The sequence below is a fragment of the Aquarana catesbeiana genome, linkage group LG02 (genome assembly GCF_042186555.1).
Source record: "Aquarana catesbeiana isolate 2022-GZ linkage group LG02, ASM4218655v1, whole genome shotgun sequence".
Lineage (NCBI taxonomy): Eukaryota > Metazoa > Chordata > Amphibia > Anura > Ranidae > Aquarana > Aquarana catesbeiana.
In genome coordinates, this window is record NC_133325.1 from 48,319,652 (window position 1) to 48,338,245 (window position 18,594).

The 18,594-nt window shown below is 45.5% G+C and overlaps 1 protein-coding gene across 4 annotated transcripts in view; it reads right to left on the bottom strand.

The window, feature by feature from the left end:
- The window catches only part of MYO7A (myosin VIIA), a 305,890-nt gene that overhangs the window by 237,138 nt on the left and 50,158 nt on the right, over positions 1-18,594 (bottom strand). For 3 of the 4 annotated variants that reach the window (XM_073612852.1, XM_073612851.1, XM_073612853.1), the window contains 2 exons: positions 5,408-5,521; positions 4,087-4,239 (listed from right to left, as the gene is read on the bottom strand). In XM_073612852.1, coding sequence (XP_073468953.1) covers positions 4,087-4,239; positions 5,408-5,521 — 267 coding nt within the window. Of the gene's footprint in view, positions 1-4,086; positions 4,240-5,407; positions 5,522-9,717; positions 9,838-18,594 lie in introns of those variants that run through there. The other variant, XM_073612854.1, reaches the window with a different exon arrangement.

The following is an 18,594-nucleotide window of genomic DNA, read 5'->3' on the forward strand; positions in this document are numbered from 1 at the left end:
ATACCCAGGAAGAGACAACATCCGATCGCCGGAGGGGCCCCTCTCCCGCCGCCGATAAACGTGGATTTTGCTGCAAATCCGCTGCAGAGACCACTTTTATCTTAAACCGGACCGCTCACTGAAGAAGAGGATACCGGGGTTATGCCATAACAACAATATTCCTCTTCAAAGTACCAACGTATAACGACGGTGGGCGGTCCGGAAGTGGTTAAAGTGATATAAAAGTAAATTTTTATTTAACCACTTCAATACAGGGCACTTATACACCTTCCTGCCCAGACCAATTTTCAGCTTTCAGCGCTGTCGCAGTTTGAATGACAATTGCGCGGTCATACAACACCGTACCCAAACTAAATTTTTATCATTTTGTTCCCACAAATAGAGTTTTCTTTTGGTGGTATTTGATCACCTCTGCGGTTTTTATTTTTTGCTAAACAAATAAAAAAAGACCGAAAATTTAGAAAAAAATAAAAGTTTTGCTTTTGTTTCTGTTAAAAAAATTGTAAATAAGTAAGTTTTCTCTTTCACTGATGGGCACTGATAAGGCGGCACTGACAGGCACTGATACGGCGACACCGATGAGGTGGCACCAATGAGCGGGCACTGACAATGGGCACTGATGGGTGGCACTGATGGACATTGATAGGCGGCACTGATGGGCACTCATGGGTGGCACTGGTTGGCACTGATGGGCACTGATAGGCGACACTGATGGGCACTGAAAGGTGGCACTGCTGGGCACTGATAGGGTGGTACTGACAGGCGGCACTGATAGGCGGCACTGCTGGGCACTGATAGGCGGCACTGCTGGGCACTAATACGTGACACTGATGGGCACTGATACGCATCCCTGGTGGCACTGGCAGTGGTAGGCATTGGAGTGGGCACTGATTGGCAGCTGCCTGGGCACAGATTGGCAGCTGCCTGGGCACAGATTGGTATTTCCCTGGGGGCTAGGGGGCATACCTGGTGGTCCAGTGTGGTGGCCATCCTGGTGGTCCTGGGCGGCTTCCCTGGTGGTCCTGGGCGGGATCCGAGGGGGGCTGTGCTGATAAACAGCACAGACCCCCCCCTGTCAGAAGAGCAGCCGATCGGCTCTCCTATACTCGCGTCTGTCAGACGCGAGTGAGGAAAAGCCGATCGCTGGCTCTTCCTATTTACATTGTGATCAGCCATGATTGGACACGGCTGATCACGTGGTAAAGAGTCTATGTTAGAGACTCTTTACCTAGATCGGTGTTGCGGGGTGTCAGACTGACACCCCGCAACAACGATCGCCGCAATGCGCGCCCCTGGGGACGCGCAGCGGCTCATTATTCTGATCATGTCATATGACGTCCGGTCAGGATAATGAAACCACTTTGCCGCCGTCATTCTGCTATATGGCGGGCGGCAAGTGGTAAAAATAACAAACGTTATATTTACCTGCTCTGAGCAGTGTTTTTGCACAGAGCAGCCACGATCCTCCTGTTCTTGGGTCCCCCGCTGGCACTCCAGGCCCCTCCCAACTGCCAAGTGCCCCCAGAGCAACCAGCTTGCAACGGGGGCACCCAAGCAAACTCCATTCACACACAGAGCCATGGCTTGGCCCTGCCCTCTCTCTCTCCTCTTTCACTCACTGGCTGTGATTGATAGCCCAATGGCTCCTGCTGCTGTCTTAGCCAATGAGGAAGGAGAGTCCTTGGAGAGCCAAGGCTCTCATGCACATTGCTGAAGGAAGATTGGGCTCAGGTAAGTATTAGGGGGGCTGGGGGGATGCTTCATAGAATGCATGAAGGTAAAAAAAATTTTCAGCCTTTACAAACTCAACTTAAATATAATTCTATAAAAGCTTTTATTGTACCTGAATTCAATCAGTGTTAAATGGTTTGTCTAAACTCCCTAACTGCCACTTTTACTGGACAGCTTGATCTGTTAAAGGAAGTTGAAAATTAGCAGACTTACTGGCAGGATCACGTTTTTGTTGTCACAGCAGTCACATGATTTATGAACCGGTCCCGCCATTATGGTAAAGAAAAGGTGGTTAACCGCTTGCCGACCAGCCGCTGGCATTTTACTGCGGCAGGTCGGCACGATCCTACGAGTCGTCGTAGCTATATATACGTCAGCTCGCGGGGTCAGCTCGCGGGGTCGTGCTAGCAGGTGAGCGCGCGCGCCGCCGTACGCACGGGCACGCACTCGCTGCACAGCGGGGATGCCAATGCTCGTGGCTGACGGTCGCAATGACCGCCGGCCACAAGCGATCGCGGGCACGAGAGGCAGAACAGGGACGTCTGTGTGTGTAAACACACAAATTCCTGTTCTGTGAGGCGTGACAGATCGTGAGTTCCTATTAGCTAGGAACCACGATCCGTCACTTCCTCTAGTCAGTCCCCTCCCCCCACAGTTAGAAACACAAACAGGGAACACAGTTAACCTCTTGATCGCCCCCTAGTGTTAATCCCTTCCCTGCCAGTGACATTTTTACAGTAATCAATGCATTTTTATAGCACTGATCGCTGTATAAATGGCAATGGTCCCAAAAATGTGTGAAAAGTGTCCGATGTGTCCGCCATAATGACACAGTCCCAATAAAAAAAAAATCGCAGTTCGCCGCCATTACTAATAAAAAAAAATAAATAAATAATAAAAATGCTATAAATCTATCCCCTATTTTGTAGACGCTATAACTTTTGCGCCAACCAATCAATATACGCTTATTGTGATTTTTATTACCAAAAATATGTAGAAGAATACATATCAGCCTAAACTGAGAAAAATTCGCTTTTTTAAAAAAAAATGGGGATATTTATTATAGCAAAAAGTACAAAATATTGCGTTTTTTTTTTTCAAAATTGTCGCTCTTTTTTGTTTATAGCGCAAAAAATTAAAACCGCAGAGGTGATCAAATACCACCAAAAGAAAGCTCTATTTGTGGGAAAAAAAGGACGTCAATTTTGTTTGGGTGCAACGTCGCACGACCGCGCAATTGTCAGTTAAAGTGACGCAGTGCCAAATCGCAAAAAATGGCCTGGTCATTCAGCAGCCAAATCTTCCGGGGCTGAAGTGGTTAATGATTAAAACGTCAAACAAACACATCATAGCTCTGTTACTTTCTATATTGGAATCTCACTTCTTCCACTGTGGAGGTGTTCCCACATCTTCTGTATGCTCCATTAAAAAAAAAAAAAAAATCCAACATCTAGCAGGAGGAAATTACTTCTGGTAAACCTATAGCTTGAGGGAGTTAGAAATTCTGTTAAGCAGCCTAAAGATTTAGACTTCAGTACAATCAGCCTGCCCATAGATGGATCAAAATTCTTCCAATTCCTGCTGAACCACTGCCCAAATTTCTATGGCCAGCGCTAGACTACCTGCTACTAGCACAGGAAGTGATCTGAAATATCTCCAGTGAGGACACAGAAAGCAGCAACAAATTGGCAGAGGTTGTAACACATCCCTGCTTAGTCTTTTAAACGTACAAAGTATTTTATAAACCATTTAAAACGACCATAATGCAGCGAATTGTGGGAGATGTTTGCCAAACATTTTCTGACTCAGCAGTAAAATGTCCCTAATGCCGCATACACACGGTTGGACTTTTCGACCGGACTGGTCCGACGGACCAAACCCGGCAGACAATCCGACCGTGTGTGGGCTTCATCGGACCTGCAGCGGACTTTTTCGGTCGAAAATCTGACGGACTTTAGATTTGGAACATGCTTCAAATCTTTCCGACGGACTCGAGTCCGGTCGAAAAATCCGCTCGTCTGTATGCTAGTCTGACGGACAAAAACCAACGCTAGGGCAGCTATTGGCTATCAACTTCCTTATTTTAGTCCAGTGTACGTCATCACGTACAAATCCGTCGTACTTTTGTGTGATTGTATGTAGGCACGTCCGTTCGTTAGAAAGTCAGTCGCAAGTCCGCCAAAAGTCCGTCGAAAGTTTGTCGGACGGGCTGTCGGACTTTTGTAGCCGAAAAGTCCGACCGTGTGTACGCGGCATAAGAATTATTGAGGCAGCATTGGAAGTGTAACAAGCTAGAGTGAATTCATCTGTCATTACAGTCAGGCATATATGACAATAAAGCCCCTTCATACTCACATAGATAAGGTGTTCCCGGTATCTAATGAGTAGGTTACGCAGGATTCCAGCTTCATTAAGATCCCCCAGACGGATCATGTCTTCCACTCCGTGGATGGAGGTTGGGTGCATTGGTTTAATGTGCGATGCATTCTGCGGGGAGATCCAGTGCTCCTGTAGATGGAAGCAACCAAATAAATATCCAAAAATAACAAGTTACTAATTAGAGCTAGAGACTGCTCTGGACTGGTTCAGACTGTTACTGATAGTTGTTAGGTGGTTCAGCAGGTAAGTGGTGATGCTGATCTCCCTTAGGAGGTTTGGGCTGCCGACTTACTGATACGACGGAGCTGTCGCTTCAGTAAAACCAATGCTTGAATGAGAAGGAAGGAGCACCCGGTGTCCAAAAAAATGCCTTCCCCTTCTTCAGGGGTGTTGGTACATGCTAACGGAGATGGATGGACTACGCAGTAGTATCAGAATTCTCTGTGGTGGCAAATTCCAGCTTGTAAGATGCATTTGCCTTTACAAAGAATTCTGGTACTACCATGGAGTCCATCTATTTCCATTAGCACGTAACAACAGCCTTGCAAAAAATGAAGGAAGTTCCCCCAAAATGCATTGGATCAACCTCTACGTTTTCAATAGAAAATTTTTGGACAACGGGCACATCCAAAATGACAAGTTAGTGAGTCAAAGAACCAGCTCTATTGGCGATGCTGTGGTCTTTTGACGCTGCAACAACAACGGATGATACCCAACACAGCTAACCAATAAGGCTGGGATTCACAGATTGCTATTTAAAGAACAAATCCACCTAAGGTCTGGTAGAGAATTACAGGGAAAAGCATCATTAAAACCACTGTCTACAGCAGACTGAGCATACCTTCACAAAAATAATATCTTGTTCTTGTGGTGGCTACCAGACGTTTAAGGTAACTCAGGCATTTAAACCTCAAACCAGATTTGTGGTCCACTAAGAGCTCCATTAGTCCTCTTTTATGTAAACCTGTGATGATTACCACCCAAAGAGAAGAACTGTACATGGTGTATTCTGAATCAGAGGCCCCTTGCTTGCTTTTATTCGGCCCGTGGGGCACTATTTCATTTACTGACACCAATGAAGGGCCCAATTCCTCCCAATGACACCAACAATGGGGCCCAGTGACTCCAATGATGGGGCACAATTCCTACCAATGACACTAATGACGGGGGATTGTTTAGTCCTACTGATGCAAGGGCGTTTTGTAGGCCCAATGGCCCCCCTAAAGACTTAAAGGACAGTAAACTGGCCCTTTGTTTAGAAGGTTTAAAGACCTCTGTTCTAAATGAATATACTTACATTTCCTTCATCATCCAAGACTTGGTTCTGCCCAGAATCAGATAGTTTAACCACGGCTCCAACCGGTACATCAAACTCCCGGCCTGTCTTAAGGTCCAGCCAGACATAATCGCCCTGTAGGAAAACCAAAGAAATATGTCGATTAGTAAATTCTTGGATATTTTACTCCAAGTTTGAGTTCCTTCCTGCCAAAAAATTCCTGCTTAAAAAAAAAAAAAAAAGCTTGAGAACTTTGAATATACCTATAAAACCAAAACCAAAGTATCAAGTTATGATGGTATATAGTAATAAAACACAATGAGTGCTTAAGAGGTGAAGCTGCTAGCACAAAGGTGACCAACCCTATGATTCGAATCAGTGATATACAAAAGGTGCAGTGCTAAAACTCTCTAACAACAAAGTTTCATAAATAAACATACAAAAATCTTTTGTCACACAAACTCATAAATCACAAAAAAAAGTCCATAAAGTGCAGACTGTGCCAAAGGTGAATCATCCATTTCCCATGTGATACCAAACATATAAAGTGACATCAGCGCTCCTCTGTATAGAGTCACTCCAGTGCTTTTCCTTCACCAATATGCACTCACCATAATGCCATTGGTAAATGGCATTGTATCTAATCAAGCTTGGGCAATTCCCAGCAATCATCCAGCTGCTCCTCCCAAAAAGCAATGGCCCCTCGTACAGAATCCTGGTCAAAAAGATGCTCGCCAAACGGAGCCTGAGAAATGATTTATAGTGTAGCAGTTTATTTTAAAATTATGGCACACAATCTAAAATAAGGGATGTACATCCAAGTAAAAACAAACATAAATGGACAAACATACAGCAATTGCCGCCGATCCAGACCTTGGATATGGCGGTGTGGCGTCAGCGCGTTAGGCTCCTCATTACTTCGGTGTTGGTGTAACCCCTGATGATGTGCAAGAGCACAAAACGCGTAGGGAGGAGCCTTACGTGCTGATGTCACGCCGCCCTATCCAAGGTCTGGATTGGCGGCCATTGCTGTAGGTTCGGCCGTTTTACTTGTATATCCCTTATTTTATTGCATTCTGGTGAGTGCATATTGGTGAAGGAAAAGAATTGGAGTGACTCTATACAGAGAAGCACTGATACCACTTTGTATGTTTTTTATCACATGGGAACATATCATCATTGGATGATTCTCATTCACCTTTGGCACAGTCTGCACTTTTATGGACTTTTTGTACTTTTTTGTGATTTATGAGTTTGTGTGGCAAAATATTTTTATATATCAAGTTATGATGTTTTCAAGCCCATTTGAATCTTCAGTTGAAATCAGTTAACAAAAATTAGGAAGTAAAACTAAGAAAATCAAAAGGTCTTCAAAGAATTAAAGTAAAACTTCTTTAGAAAGCAGCTACAGCCTGTCCCCTGCCAGTATGCTGCAAAGAAGAACCCTTTCTCCCTGTGTGCAAACAGTAGTCTCTCTGCAGAGATCTCAAATGACCCCGTGCTGAGTCAGAACTAGAACTCTCCAATTAGCAAAGCTCATGCTCTCTGCTGATTGGGAGAGCTGTAGCTTTGACTCACAGGGGTTGTCAACTTTGCCACCAGGACAATAAAGTTAAGGTAAATTCCGCCGGAGAAGAGCAAAAACCACACAGAGGTTCTAACCTTTTCCTACATTACCCAAAATTAAAATATATATATATATTTTAGCTTCTCAAACTTTTTTGCCACACTGCTGATCCATGATGTTGACAACTTCTGACATTGATGTCCCAAACTCTTCACCCTCACACTGCAGTCTCCTTCTCCCCACCCCTAATCCAACACTGCTGGCTGCTGCTCCTCATCCCCAATCCAATGCTGCTGGCCCCTGCTCCTCAACCCCATCTGACGCTGCCAGCCCCTGCTCTTCATCCCCTGCTCTTTGCCCCCTATCCAACACTGCTGCCTTCTGCTCCTCACCACCAATCTAATGCTGCTGGCCCCTGCTCCTCACTCTCATATGACGCTGCTAGCCCCTGCTCCTCACCCCCTATCCAACATTGCTGGCCACTGCTCCTCACCCCCATCCACCGAAGCTGCCCTGCATTCCTACCCCACCATCAGCAGCTGCTATCCCCTGCTCCTCAAATCACCATTCCCCAACCACCCCCATTCCCCCTATGCAATGCTGTTGGTCCTCACTTCTCACCCCCTGTTCTGACACTGCTAGCCCCCCCCCCGCGCTGCTTACCCCCATCCAATCCTGCTGTCTCCAACTCTTCACCCCTATATGAGACAGTGGTCCCCCGCTTCTCGCCCTTCATCCAATACTGCTGGCCCTCACTCCTCACCCTTGATCTGATGCCTCATCCTCGATCATTACGAACTTGACCCGGGATAGTAGGGGCCAATTGGGATTGCCAATGATGGGTGTTGTGGCAGAAAAGGAGAAGGACACAGAGGGCGTGGTTGCTACCAAAAGTTGTAGGGAGTATATTGGAGTGGATTGGACTCAAGGAGGCGTAAGGGGGTGAGCCTCACTGCTCTAAAGCACCTTCCTTGCTGTCACCCACCAAAGTCATAGCATACCCCCCCCGCCCCCACCACCACCCACCTTACCCCTTAGGTCACACAGCACCTCTAGCACACTTCATTTACCCTGAGTTACAGCACAGCTCCCTTGACCCTGTTCCCTCCCAAATGAAGGACAATTTGGAGCTATGATAATATGAAAGAAAATTATCATTTTGACGTGGGGTTCTGGTAAGGATTTGGGGGGGGTGCATGCCGTTTTTTTATTTTATTTTGGCATTGGGTTCCCCTTAAAATCCATACCAGGCCTGAAGGAACCCCATTGACAGCTGATGACTCATCCATTGTTAAGGAAGCGGCTGCCAGCTTGATGTCCAGCTCCTAGGCAACCAGCTGGTTGTTAAGGACGCCAGCGGTCACCGCTCCTTATAAACGCTAGCACTCCTAAAAACACTTTTTTGAAAATGCTCCTAAACACTGCAAAAAAAATGCTGGCAAAAAAAGCTTATATCGACGTTTTTTTTTGCCAGCATTTTTTCTAGCGATTTTGGAGCTGCTAGTGTGCATGGAGCCTAAAAGTACACAGGTGAGGGAGGCGCAGATTACTTGCCTTGCCCCGGGTGCTGACAACCCACGCTATGCCACTGGGTGAAGCTGTTTATTGCAATAGAGTGTATATACAGCTCCTGTTATTTTAGGAAACCCTGTCCCTTCTGGTCTAGGATTCTATAGCTAGCTTTAGCTTAGGGCTCAAAAATCAGCATAGGTTAGAGTCAGATTAGGAATCCAACGGCCACTTCTGGTAGAAGTCTGGTTACATAGTTACATAGTAAGGTTGAATAAAGACACCAGTCCATCCAGTTCAACCTGAGTGAGTGTGGGTGCGTGTCTACAATTGTCCCTATCCTTATACATTGTAGATCGCACACTCACATCGGTCCCGAACCACAAGGAACCCACAATCCAAGGTCCCCATTCATATACTAGGGCCAATTTTGGACAGAAGCCAATTAACCTATCAGCATGTCTTTGGAGTGTGGGAGGAAACCAGAGTACCCAGAGGAAACCCATGCAGGCACAGGGAGAAAATGCAAACTCCAGGCAGGTAGTGGTTGCATGTCAGATTGCATGGCCATACACGGTTTCGTTTTTTTCATTCAGCCAGATAATTGTTTTCAGTGGTAGCTTACATGAGAGTCACAAAATGCTCATTGCTCAGGGAACCAGCAACCTCTGGAGGGACCCTGGTTAAGAAAGGCTGCCTCAGACCAACTGTTATCGAAAACAAGTGTCCAAATTGGAATATTTTCCCTGTTCTGGAGGCAACTGTAAGATTTTGGATTTTCCATCATGTTCTGCGTCCCCCTCCCAGGTAGATTCATCGTATTTGTCCTGGTGACCATTGTCAGTGGGACTGAAAATAATGGAAGATACAAAATTTTCCACTTTTCACCAAACCAGGAGGTGAAGGGATATCTATTCAGTGACAGTTATAGAGACATTTCCCTTCACTTCCTGTTGTGTCTCCCAGGCAGGAAGTGAAGTAACCCCCCCCCCCCAATAAGACACAGACACCAAAAGAAAGGAAAAAAAAAAACACTGACAGACCCTACCTGGTCAATGCCAATCCACCCAAAATGGATATCTTGTTAATAGTGGAAAACCTTCTGAACAAGGCTAATGACTGCTTAAAGTGAAACCTTATAAAGCTTCTGCTTTCTGAACCTTATTAACCTTATAAAGCTTCTGCCCCAGAACATCCCTCAGGGGACACAAGAACCTCTGTCACCATGGCAAGGCTATCAAAGATCACCGCTCACCGGTAGTAGGGTGCTGGGTTTCACTGCCTGGTTAACGTTACGCAGAAGTGCCCACTTGGCCTGGTCTTTCTCCAAGACGTCCTCTACTCCTCGCCGGCGATACATTCCAAGGAAAATTCGGTCAGCCTTCCAACGCACAATGTAAATGCCCAAAGGACGTCCTCACCATTCTCAGGAGAAAAACGGTCCACTTTTTCCACCACCAGTCGCCCAACTACCGAAGCGTTTCCATGTTACAATTGGCGTGTTACCAGTCAAAAAAATGGCCGAAGATCCTTTACAAGTAAGAAACGCAGTTTGTGGTGAGCACAGAGAGTCCAGATTCCATGTACCGATCCAATGTGGCCACATCACCGACCACTCGTACACAAGTACAGCCAAACAAGTCTTTTTTGCAGACTCAGCTCATGATAGACATCCTCCTTGGCTGCTTCCTAGTGAACTCTGAGATGTAGAGAGAGAATTTGAGTCCCTTTTGTACTTATTAATCTTCAGATGGGTCCAGTGGTATGTAACACATGGCTTTTACATTAACTTAATTCCTTAACGACCAGCAAGACACAGAGCACTGAGGCAACCCAAAACCAAGACCCATCTGCAGCTCCTCTGAGTATAAACAGATAACCTAGATCCATAGCAACTGAATTTTAAATAATTCATTGATTTGTCACCTTCCTTAAGCAGTGTGCTCTCCTTGGAGTATTAACTTGTGTCCGAGGCGCATGTCAATCAATTGCTCGTTAGGGAAAAGCCAATAGCTGTTTGTGAAGGAGGTTGACACAGCTTAGCCATCAACTGTTCTTTTTCCCTTACCTCAGGTCATTTGTATTGTTAGGTAAAAAATAAATACTTAGATGGCAGAATAGTTTATTTTATAATCTTTCATGAGAGATGCACATATTTATACTAACAGGTGGGCAATACTAACAAAATTAAAAAAATAAATAATACTAAATATAATATAAATAACAAAATATATAAAGATGACAAAATAAATAAAATATAACAAAAATAACAAATAAAAAAACTAATAAACTTAAGGTCACCAAATGTGTTGCAATCTGGCCGTACAATCTTTGAACAGTCGACTTCAGATTTACTAAAAATATGTATCCAAATAGGTTTTTCCTCTCATTGCATTAGATCTAAAGAAGATTGTACAATCAGATTGTAACTATTTACTTCACTAAAAAGATGCAACAGCTCTGAGCACTGTAAAAAAAAAAAAATCCTCAGCCAAACGCTATATTCAGGGCTGTGTTCCAGCAATGAGATGGGAACTTCCCGTCTCACTCTCAGGCTGAGCGGCACTAAGCCTTTCACAGGAAGCTTAGTATTCTATGCATAAATACTAAGATTCCTCTGATTGGTTGGGGAGGATGATGTCAGCCATTCAGAGGAAGCTTTGTATTCATTCTCCCCCAATGGGGATTTTACATTGAATCACCGTGCAGCAACTGCCATATCAGTGTTTGGCACGTGGATGCAGAGTGACCCCATTGACTTCACTTGGCGTGTTTGACACGGAGTGCCGCCTAAGTTGGCCTCCAGTCATTTTAGTTTTTCAACTTTTATTGCTGAACTTCATTCTAAGGGAGAGGGTGCAGAATGCCCAAAAAAATGCACAGTTATTCTGCAGTAGAAGTGGGCCCCTTTTAAAGGTAATTGCTGGCCCTGTAGGAGCAGCCAGACATACACTATATTGTCAAAAGTATTGAGACGCCTGCCTTTACACGCACATGAACTTTAATGGCATCCCAGTCTAATGCCCCGTACACACGGTCGGACATTGATCGGACATTCCGACAACAAAATCCTAGGATTTTTTCCGACGGATGTTGGCTCAAACTTGTCTTGCATACACACGGTCACACAAAGTTGTCGGAAAATCCGATCGTTCTGAACGCGGTGACGTAAAACACGTACGTCGGGACTATAAACGGGGCAGTGGCCAATAGCTTTCATCTCTTTATTTATTCTGAGCATGCGTGGCACTTTGTCCGTCGGATTTGTGTACACACGTTCGGAATTTCCGACAACGGATTTTGTTGTCGGAAAATTTTATATCCTGCTCTCAAACTTTGTGTGTCGGAAAATCCGATGGAAAATGTGTGATGGAGCCTACACACGGTCGGAATTTCCGACAACAAGGTCCTATCACACATTTTCCGTCGCAAAATCCGACCGTGTGTACGGGGCATTAGTCCGTAGGGTTCAATATTGAGTTGGCCCACCCTTTGCAGCTATAACAGCTTCAACTCTTCTGGGAAGGCTCTCCACAAGGTTTAGGAGTGTGTCTATGGGAATATGTGAACATTTTTCCAGAAGCGCATTTATGAGGTCAGGCACTGATGTGGACGAGAAGGCTTGGCTCGCAGTCTCCGCTCTAATTCATCCCTAAGGTGTTCTATCAGGTTGAGGTCAGGACTCTGTGCAGGCCAGTCAAGTTCCTCCACCCCAAACTCGCTCATGCATGTCTTTATGGACCTTGATTTGTGCACTTGTCCAAATCATTTGGTGGAGGGGGGATTACGGTGTAGGGTTGTTTTTCAGGAGTTGGGCTTGGCCCCTTAGTTCCAGTAAAGGGAACTCTTAAGCCATCAGCATACCAAGACATTTTGGACAATTTCATGCTCCCATCTTTGAGGGAACAGTTTGGCCCCTTCCTGTTCCAACATGACTGCGCACCAGTACACAAAGTAAGGTCCATAAAGACATATATGAGAGAGTTTGGGATGGAGGAACTTGACTGGCCTGCAAAGAGTCCTGACCTCAACCTGATAGAACACCTTTGGGATGAGCCAGGCCTTCTCGTCTAACATCAGTGCCTGACCTCACAAATGCGCTCCTGGAAGTATGGTCAAACATTCCCATAGACACACTCCTAAACCTTGTGGATAGCTTTCACAGAAGAGTTTAATCTGTTATAGCTGTGTAGCAAGGTCCCAGACCTCCAAAGGCCTAATGGTGACCTCCAGAGTCAGGGATAGCTGACATCTGTCTTTGTAAAGTGGGTTACAAGGCATTGTGGGTGTGACGCGAGATGGAGTTATGGGCGCCAGACACATTTTGAATGCAAAAGAGATTTATTGGCTCTTAGCAGAACAGTGGGAGAGAGGGTTAGGGCCAGGACACCCTTGAGTAGATGCAATGATGATTGGCATACTCCAAGACTTATATAGGTAGACAGCTATACAGGGGAAGGCATCCAGCCAGATACCACTTCTGTATAAGTAGGACTGCTGTCTCCAATGGCAACAAATCTTGTAACAGTCACTAATGGTAGTTGTATTTAACTATTGGCAACATAGAATAGTTATTTTCTTACACTACAGTCTCTCACTGTAGACTTTTACTCACAGTCTTTCACTAGACTTCCAGATCCAATCGCCAATGAATCTCCTGAGCTCTTCCACAGCTAGCACACTGTATACTCCTCAAGCGTCCCCCCCCCCCGCTTGACTAAGGGATGTGCCATATTGTGAGGCTCCCTAATTAACATAACACTACTCACCAACCTTTCTCTCAAATGACCAAACGACACAATATTCTCCTTTTTTGAGTCGAATGGCCATAGCAGCCTTTTTATTATAACAAAATAAAATATTCCAACAATTTCAAAACATATAACTTAATGCATATAAAACAATTTTAATAACATTAACCAATACACATCTTTACCAACTTTTTTGATCTAGAGATCTTTGAAGGCCAAGTATAAATTCCACCAACTAGTTGTATCGGTACACCCATGAAAAAGGCCCCACGCCGTGCGTTACGCAAGTTCAGGGACAACCAGCTACTTCCTTCCAGATACAACGATTAAATCCCATTGTAAGGGAAAGGTCGCCCATACCTCCGTATGGGCCCAACCCTCTCCCAAAACTCCATTATTTTCAGCACCACCTTCAAAGACCCCATAGACCTCCCTCTGCTACGACATGACAGAAAAAAAAACCCTTAACCTTATAAAACCTACAGAAAAAACAAGTCCCCAATAAAATACCCCAACTGATCCTCCATCTAACACTCCAAACTTTAAATAAAAAAGGGGAGGGAGGGCGGGAAATTACCTCTCCCCCAAGACTTTCTCTTCCTACTGCGTGCTTCAACCAAAGCTTCTCCCCCCTAAATTAACTAAAACTCCCCCCACTGTCCTTCCTCCAAAACCTATGCTTCCGCCTCACCGTCCCACCCCAGTCATGCTGGCCCTCCCCCAAGTTCCACATGTCTCCGGGCCATTACTATCCTGCTGGGTCCCTAGATTGGCACTCGATGATCCTCAAGCATCACCCCCGCAGTCCTGCTGGGTCCCTGGCTTGGCACCTGCGGAAGCTTTCCCCCTTCTTCACCATCCCCAGCTGGTGAGAAGACTGCTCGGGTACTGGCTCTAGCTTACTCACTGTAGTCTCCGATAACAAGGTGGATGGTCCCTTAGTGGCGACAGCTTCCCCCCTACCTCCGATTACAACTGGTTCCCCGTCCGGCTGAACCTTCACAACTCAGTTGGACTCCAATCCTGCAGTCCCAAACTTACGCTGCTTCTACTGCTCCTGGATAGGCCTCAGGCAGTCTAGCCTCAGCCAGGTGTCCCCAGGAGAAGCCTCTGGCTTGGCCTAGCAACCCAGGGCGGCATAGCACACGTCCACCCAGACACCCGTCCAGGTGGCACAGAACCCGGATCACCTGACTCCACCCAAATAAATAGGCTTTCCCAGCAGGCCAAGGGACTAAAGAAACCCCTGCCAATTGGCTGAGACATCCCATCCATTCATACTCTGACCTTGCTAAGCCCCCTGTCATTCTAATGTCACCAGCTACAGTGCCACCTAGTGACAGAAGAGAAAAGGTGCAACAATTCCAGAATTAGAGGAGAATCAATTGATCTTCTTATGCCGCGCACACACCACCGGACTTTCCGTCAGAATAGACTCCGACGGTCTTTCCGACGGAGTTCCGCTGAAACAGACTTGCCTATACACGATCATACCAAAGTCGGATCGTTTAGAATGCAATGACGTACGACGGGCCTAGAAAAAGGAAGTTCAATAGCCAGTGGCCAATAGCTGCCCTTGCTTCATTTTTGGTCCATCGGAATAGCATACAGACGAGCGGTTTTCCCGATAGGAACTGATTCCGTCGGAAAGATTTGAAACATGTTCTATTTCTAGGTCCGTCAGAATTTTAGAAAGAAAAAGTCAGATGAAGCCCACACACCATCGGAATGTCCGACGGAATGATTCCGTCTGACCCTTTTCCCCAGAAAGTCCGGTCGTGTGTACGGGGCATAACAATCAGTCAGGATGATTAATACCTGACAAACTAAATTTATTAGCAACCCTGCCTAAACACCAGGGTGCTACATCTGCAAAGGGTGGGCCAACTTAATATTGAACCCTACCGACTAAGACTGGGATGCAATTAAAGTTCATGTAAAGGCAGGTGTCCCAAAACTTTTGACAATGTAGTGCATCTACGACCCTGCAAGAGCATTCATGTTTTTTTTTTTTTTTGTTTTTTTTTAATAGCAGTGTTTGCCTCTATGACAAACCTGGCTTGGACCCTCTGATAGCAGCCAAAGATACCTTGATTGAAGAGAAATAAATCCGTCCTAGGCCTCATGCACATGAATGCTTGGCAGCTCCTGTGTGTTAAAGCTGGTGCCAAGAGAGCAAGATCCCAATACAAGTGAATGGCTGTACAAGGCTGTGCTTGGATAAAGCCATTGGTTTCAGTATCAGTGTTTACCCATGCATGCGCATACAGTGCTTCTTCCCAAATGCGAAAGTGGGCCCCTGGCACATCCCCCAGGTTGGTCAAGTAACCAAAATATTGATCATCTTCCCAAAACTAACCACACTAAATGTGATTAGAGACACAATAACATAATGTTGGTTCTCCACACTAACCTAAGTTTTCTTTAGGGGAAACAGTTAAATCAGTGGAATTCATTCCGATTTAAACAGTGACTCTCCCTCCTTTCCCCTGCAGCTGTCGCTCACTAAAACAGGGGACATAGAGCTGTGGGATATTGTGACCGGACCGGAGCAGATAAAGAATAGGTAAAGTATTTAAGCTGTAATATGTCTGCCTTAGTAAGTTAGAGGCTGGCTTCTGGTCTGAGTTTACACAACCTGTGGACTCTCTCTTGTCCCCTATATGATGTTGCTGGGTGTCTGAATGTCCAATCCCCAACTACCAGAATTGTCACCTTGGAAAGCTGACCCATATCTTGGACTTGTATATTGAACTCAGTGGAGCTGGTTCATTTGTGTTTAGTGCCTTGCTTTTCCCTTGTATGGCCAAAAGCACAGATTCTACTTAAACTTTGTTCAGGCTTTTAAATAGGGTCTTAGCAGGTATTTCTGACCCCACCTGCCAAAGCTCCCCCCAAAATGACTGGGCCCATTATATGAGCAGTGGGTGCACAGTAGCCCTAACACTGTATACAACAGCCATTCTCAACCAGGGTTCTATGAAAACCTAGGGTTCCTCCAAAAATTGCTAGGGGTTCCTTGAGCTGTGGCTGATTGACCTTCCATCTGTTGGCGCCTTCATAGTTTTGGATCCAGCAACACTTGGCGCCTTCATAGTTTTGATTGACCTTCCATCTGTTGGAGCCTTCATAGATTTGGATCCAGCAACACTTGGCGCAGAGCCAGCGGCATAAAACTGATATTTTTTTGCTGTCTGAATGTTGGCAATCTGATCACTGGGAGGGGGGGGAGGGGGGGGTAATGCATCCTGTCCACTGACCACCAATCTAAGGGGTGTTCTTTCCACTGATCCCCCATAATGTTATTTTAGAAGGGGTTTCCTGAGACCTGAAAAATATTTCAAGGGTTCCCCTAGGGTAAAAAGGTTGAGAAAGGCTGGTATACAAGACTCAGGCCATGGCCGCCTATCAGTTTGTATGACTATCCCCAGTGGGCCCTGTTGCAAGAAGAGCAGTCTGACGCAGGCAGGATTCTGTCTTAATAACCCAGGTATTGGACACTCCTTGGCAGCATCCATTTGAACCCAACCACATACTCTTTGACTCTGATAATTTGCCATTATTCCTACTATTTTGTGTTACATTTGTAATAAGCGGAATCATTTGTACATCAGTAATCATCTATCTTTCCCATGACTGGTCAAATGTTTGTACAGACAATGAATCGCTGATGAATTCCTACCAATCAATTTGCTATTAGTATCTAGGAATGAAGGACAGCTGTAATACTTGTAGTGGCTGCCTGCTCTCCCAAGGGAAGTGGGTCACTCCTCCCGAAACCACAGAGGCTTATTGATATTCAATTAATATCCAATTATGTAGGCCCTGTCTGTGTTGGACTGACCTTCTCTCTGTTCAGTGGGATCAGTGAACCAACCAACTAACCAACCAACCATACAACATCTAAAACAAATGAATGGCCCAACATAGGGAGGCAAATTGTATAGATCAAGACTCAGATGTCTTTCTACACCTTAAGCAAAAAGGACATTCTTTCAAGGACAGTGAGGTGCACATTTTGAACAGAAAGGACAACTAGTTCACAAGAGGTGTGAAAGAGGCCATCTACGTCAAACCAAAATGACCATCCCTGAATGAGATGAGGGCCTTCAACGTCATCTGTCTTCCACATATATTGCCATTTTAACATCTCTACCTGGACTATGACATTTCACCTTTAGCCATGTACATTGAGGAATAACACTTATGCAGACCTCCTGACACCAAGGATGGGATTATATAACTAGAAGAAGAAAGGTTACACAACTTTCACACCTCCCATCCTGTTCTTGGACAATCAACATCTGCACATTCCATGCTGAGTGGATTAAGGCAGGGGTCTCCAAACTTTCCAAACAAGGGACCAGTTTAGTGCCCTATCGTTGGTGTCTGTGGGAGGAAGAGTGGCCATTATTTGTGTAAGTGGGAGGAATAGTGTCCCATCATTGGTATCAGTGGGAGGAATAGTGGCCCAACATTGATATCAAAGGGAATAATAGTGCCCTATCAATAGGGTCATTGGGAGAAATAGTACCCCCTCACTGGTGTCAGTGGGAGGAATAGTGCCCCATCATTGGTGTCGGTGGGAGGAAAAGTGCCCCATCCTTGGTGTCAGTGAGAGGAATAGTACCTCATCACTGGTGTCAGTGGGAGGAATAGTACCCTATCATTGGTGTCAATGGGTGGAACAGTGATCCATTGTTGGTGTTAGTGGCAAGAATTATGCCTCCATTGTTGGTGTCAGTAGGAGGAATAGTGCCCCAAGAGTTGGATAAAGGCAAGCAAAGGGCCGCATCCAGCCCACAATTTGGAGACCTCTGGATTAAGGCGCTGGTGCTACCTGTGTAGAAATAACTGCTGGTGAATGTTACAATCACTCATTAGATCTGAAGACGTGGCTTGAAGAAGCTACCAGATGCCTTCAAAATTAAAGTGGACCTTCAGTCATTTTTTAATCTTCCCATCTATTAAATCTGCTGCCCTTGTTGTTTTAACTTTGGATAGTAAAAAAAAAAAAAAATTCTGCCAGTAAATATCTTATACAGCCCACTTCCTGTTTCTTGTCTGGTAATTAGCCTAGGCTTTTGACATCATGCACAGCTCTCTCTCTCACTCTCATGAGAGTTTGCCAGCAAGGGAGGGGGAGGGGGTAGGGGTAGGTGAGTGGAGGAGAGATGAGTCATAGGAGAGCCAAGGAGAGCTGCAGAGCTGGAGGGGGCTGGATGAGGGTGAAGATAGGAGGAGACTAAGAGATACACTTGTATTCATCGAGAGAGGAGAAATGTGCAGGCAAGCAGTGGTGTAAGTGTGTCTGTCTGCCTGTATATGTATGTGGGTGTCTGTGTAAATCCAGGAAGCGAACAGGCAGCAGCTTCAGCTGC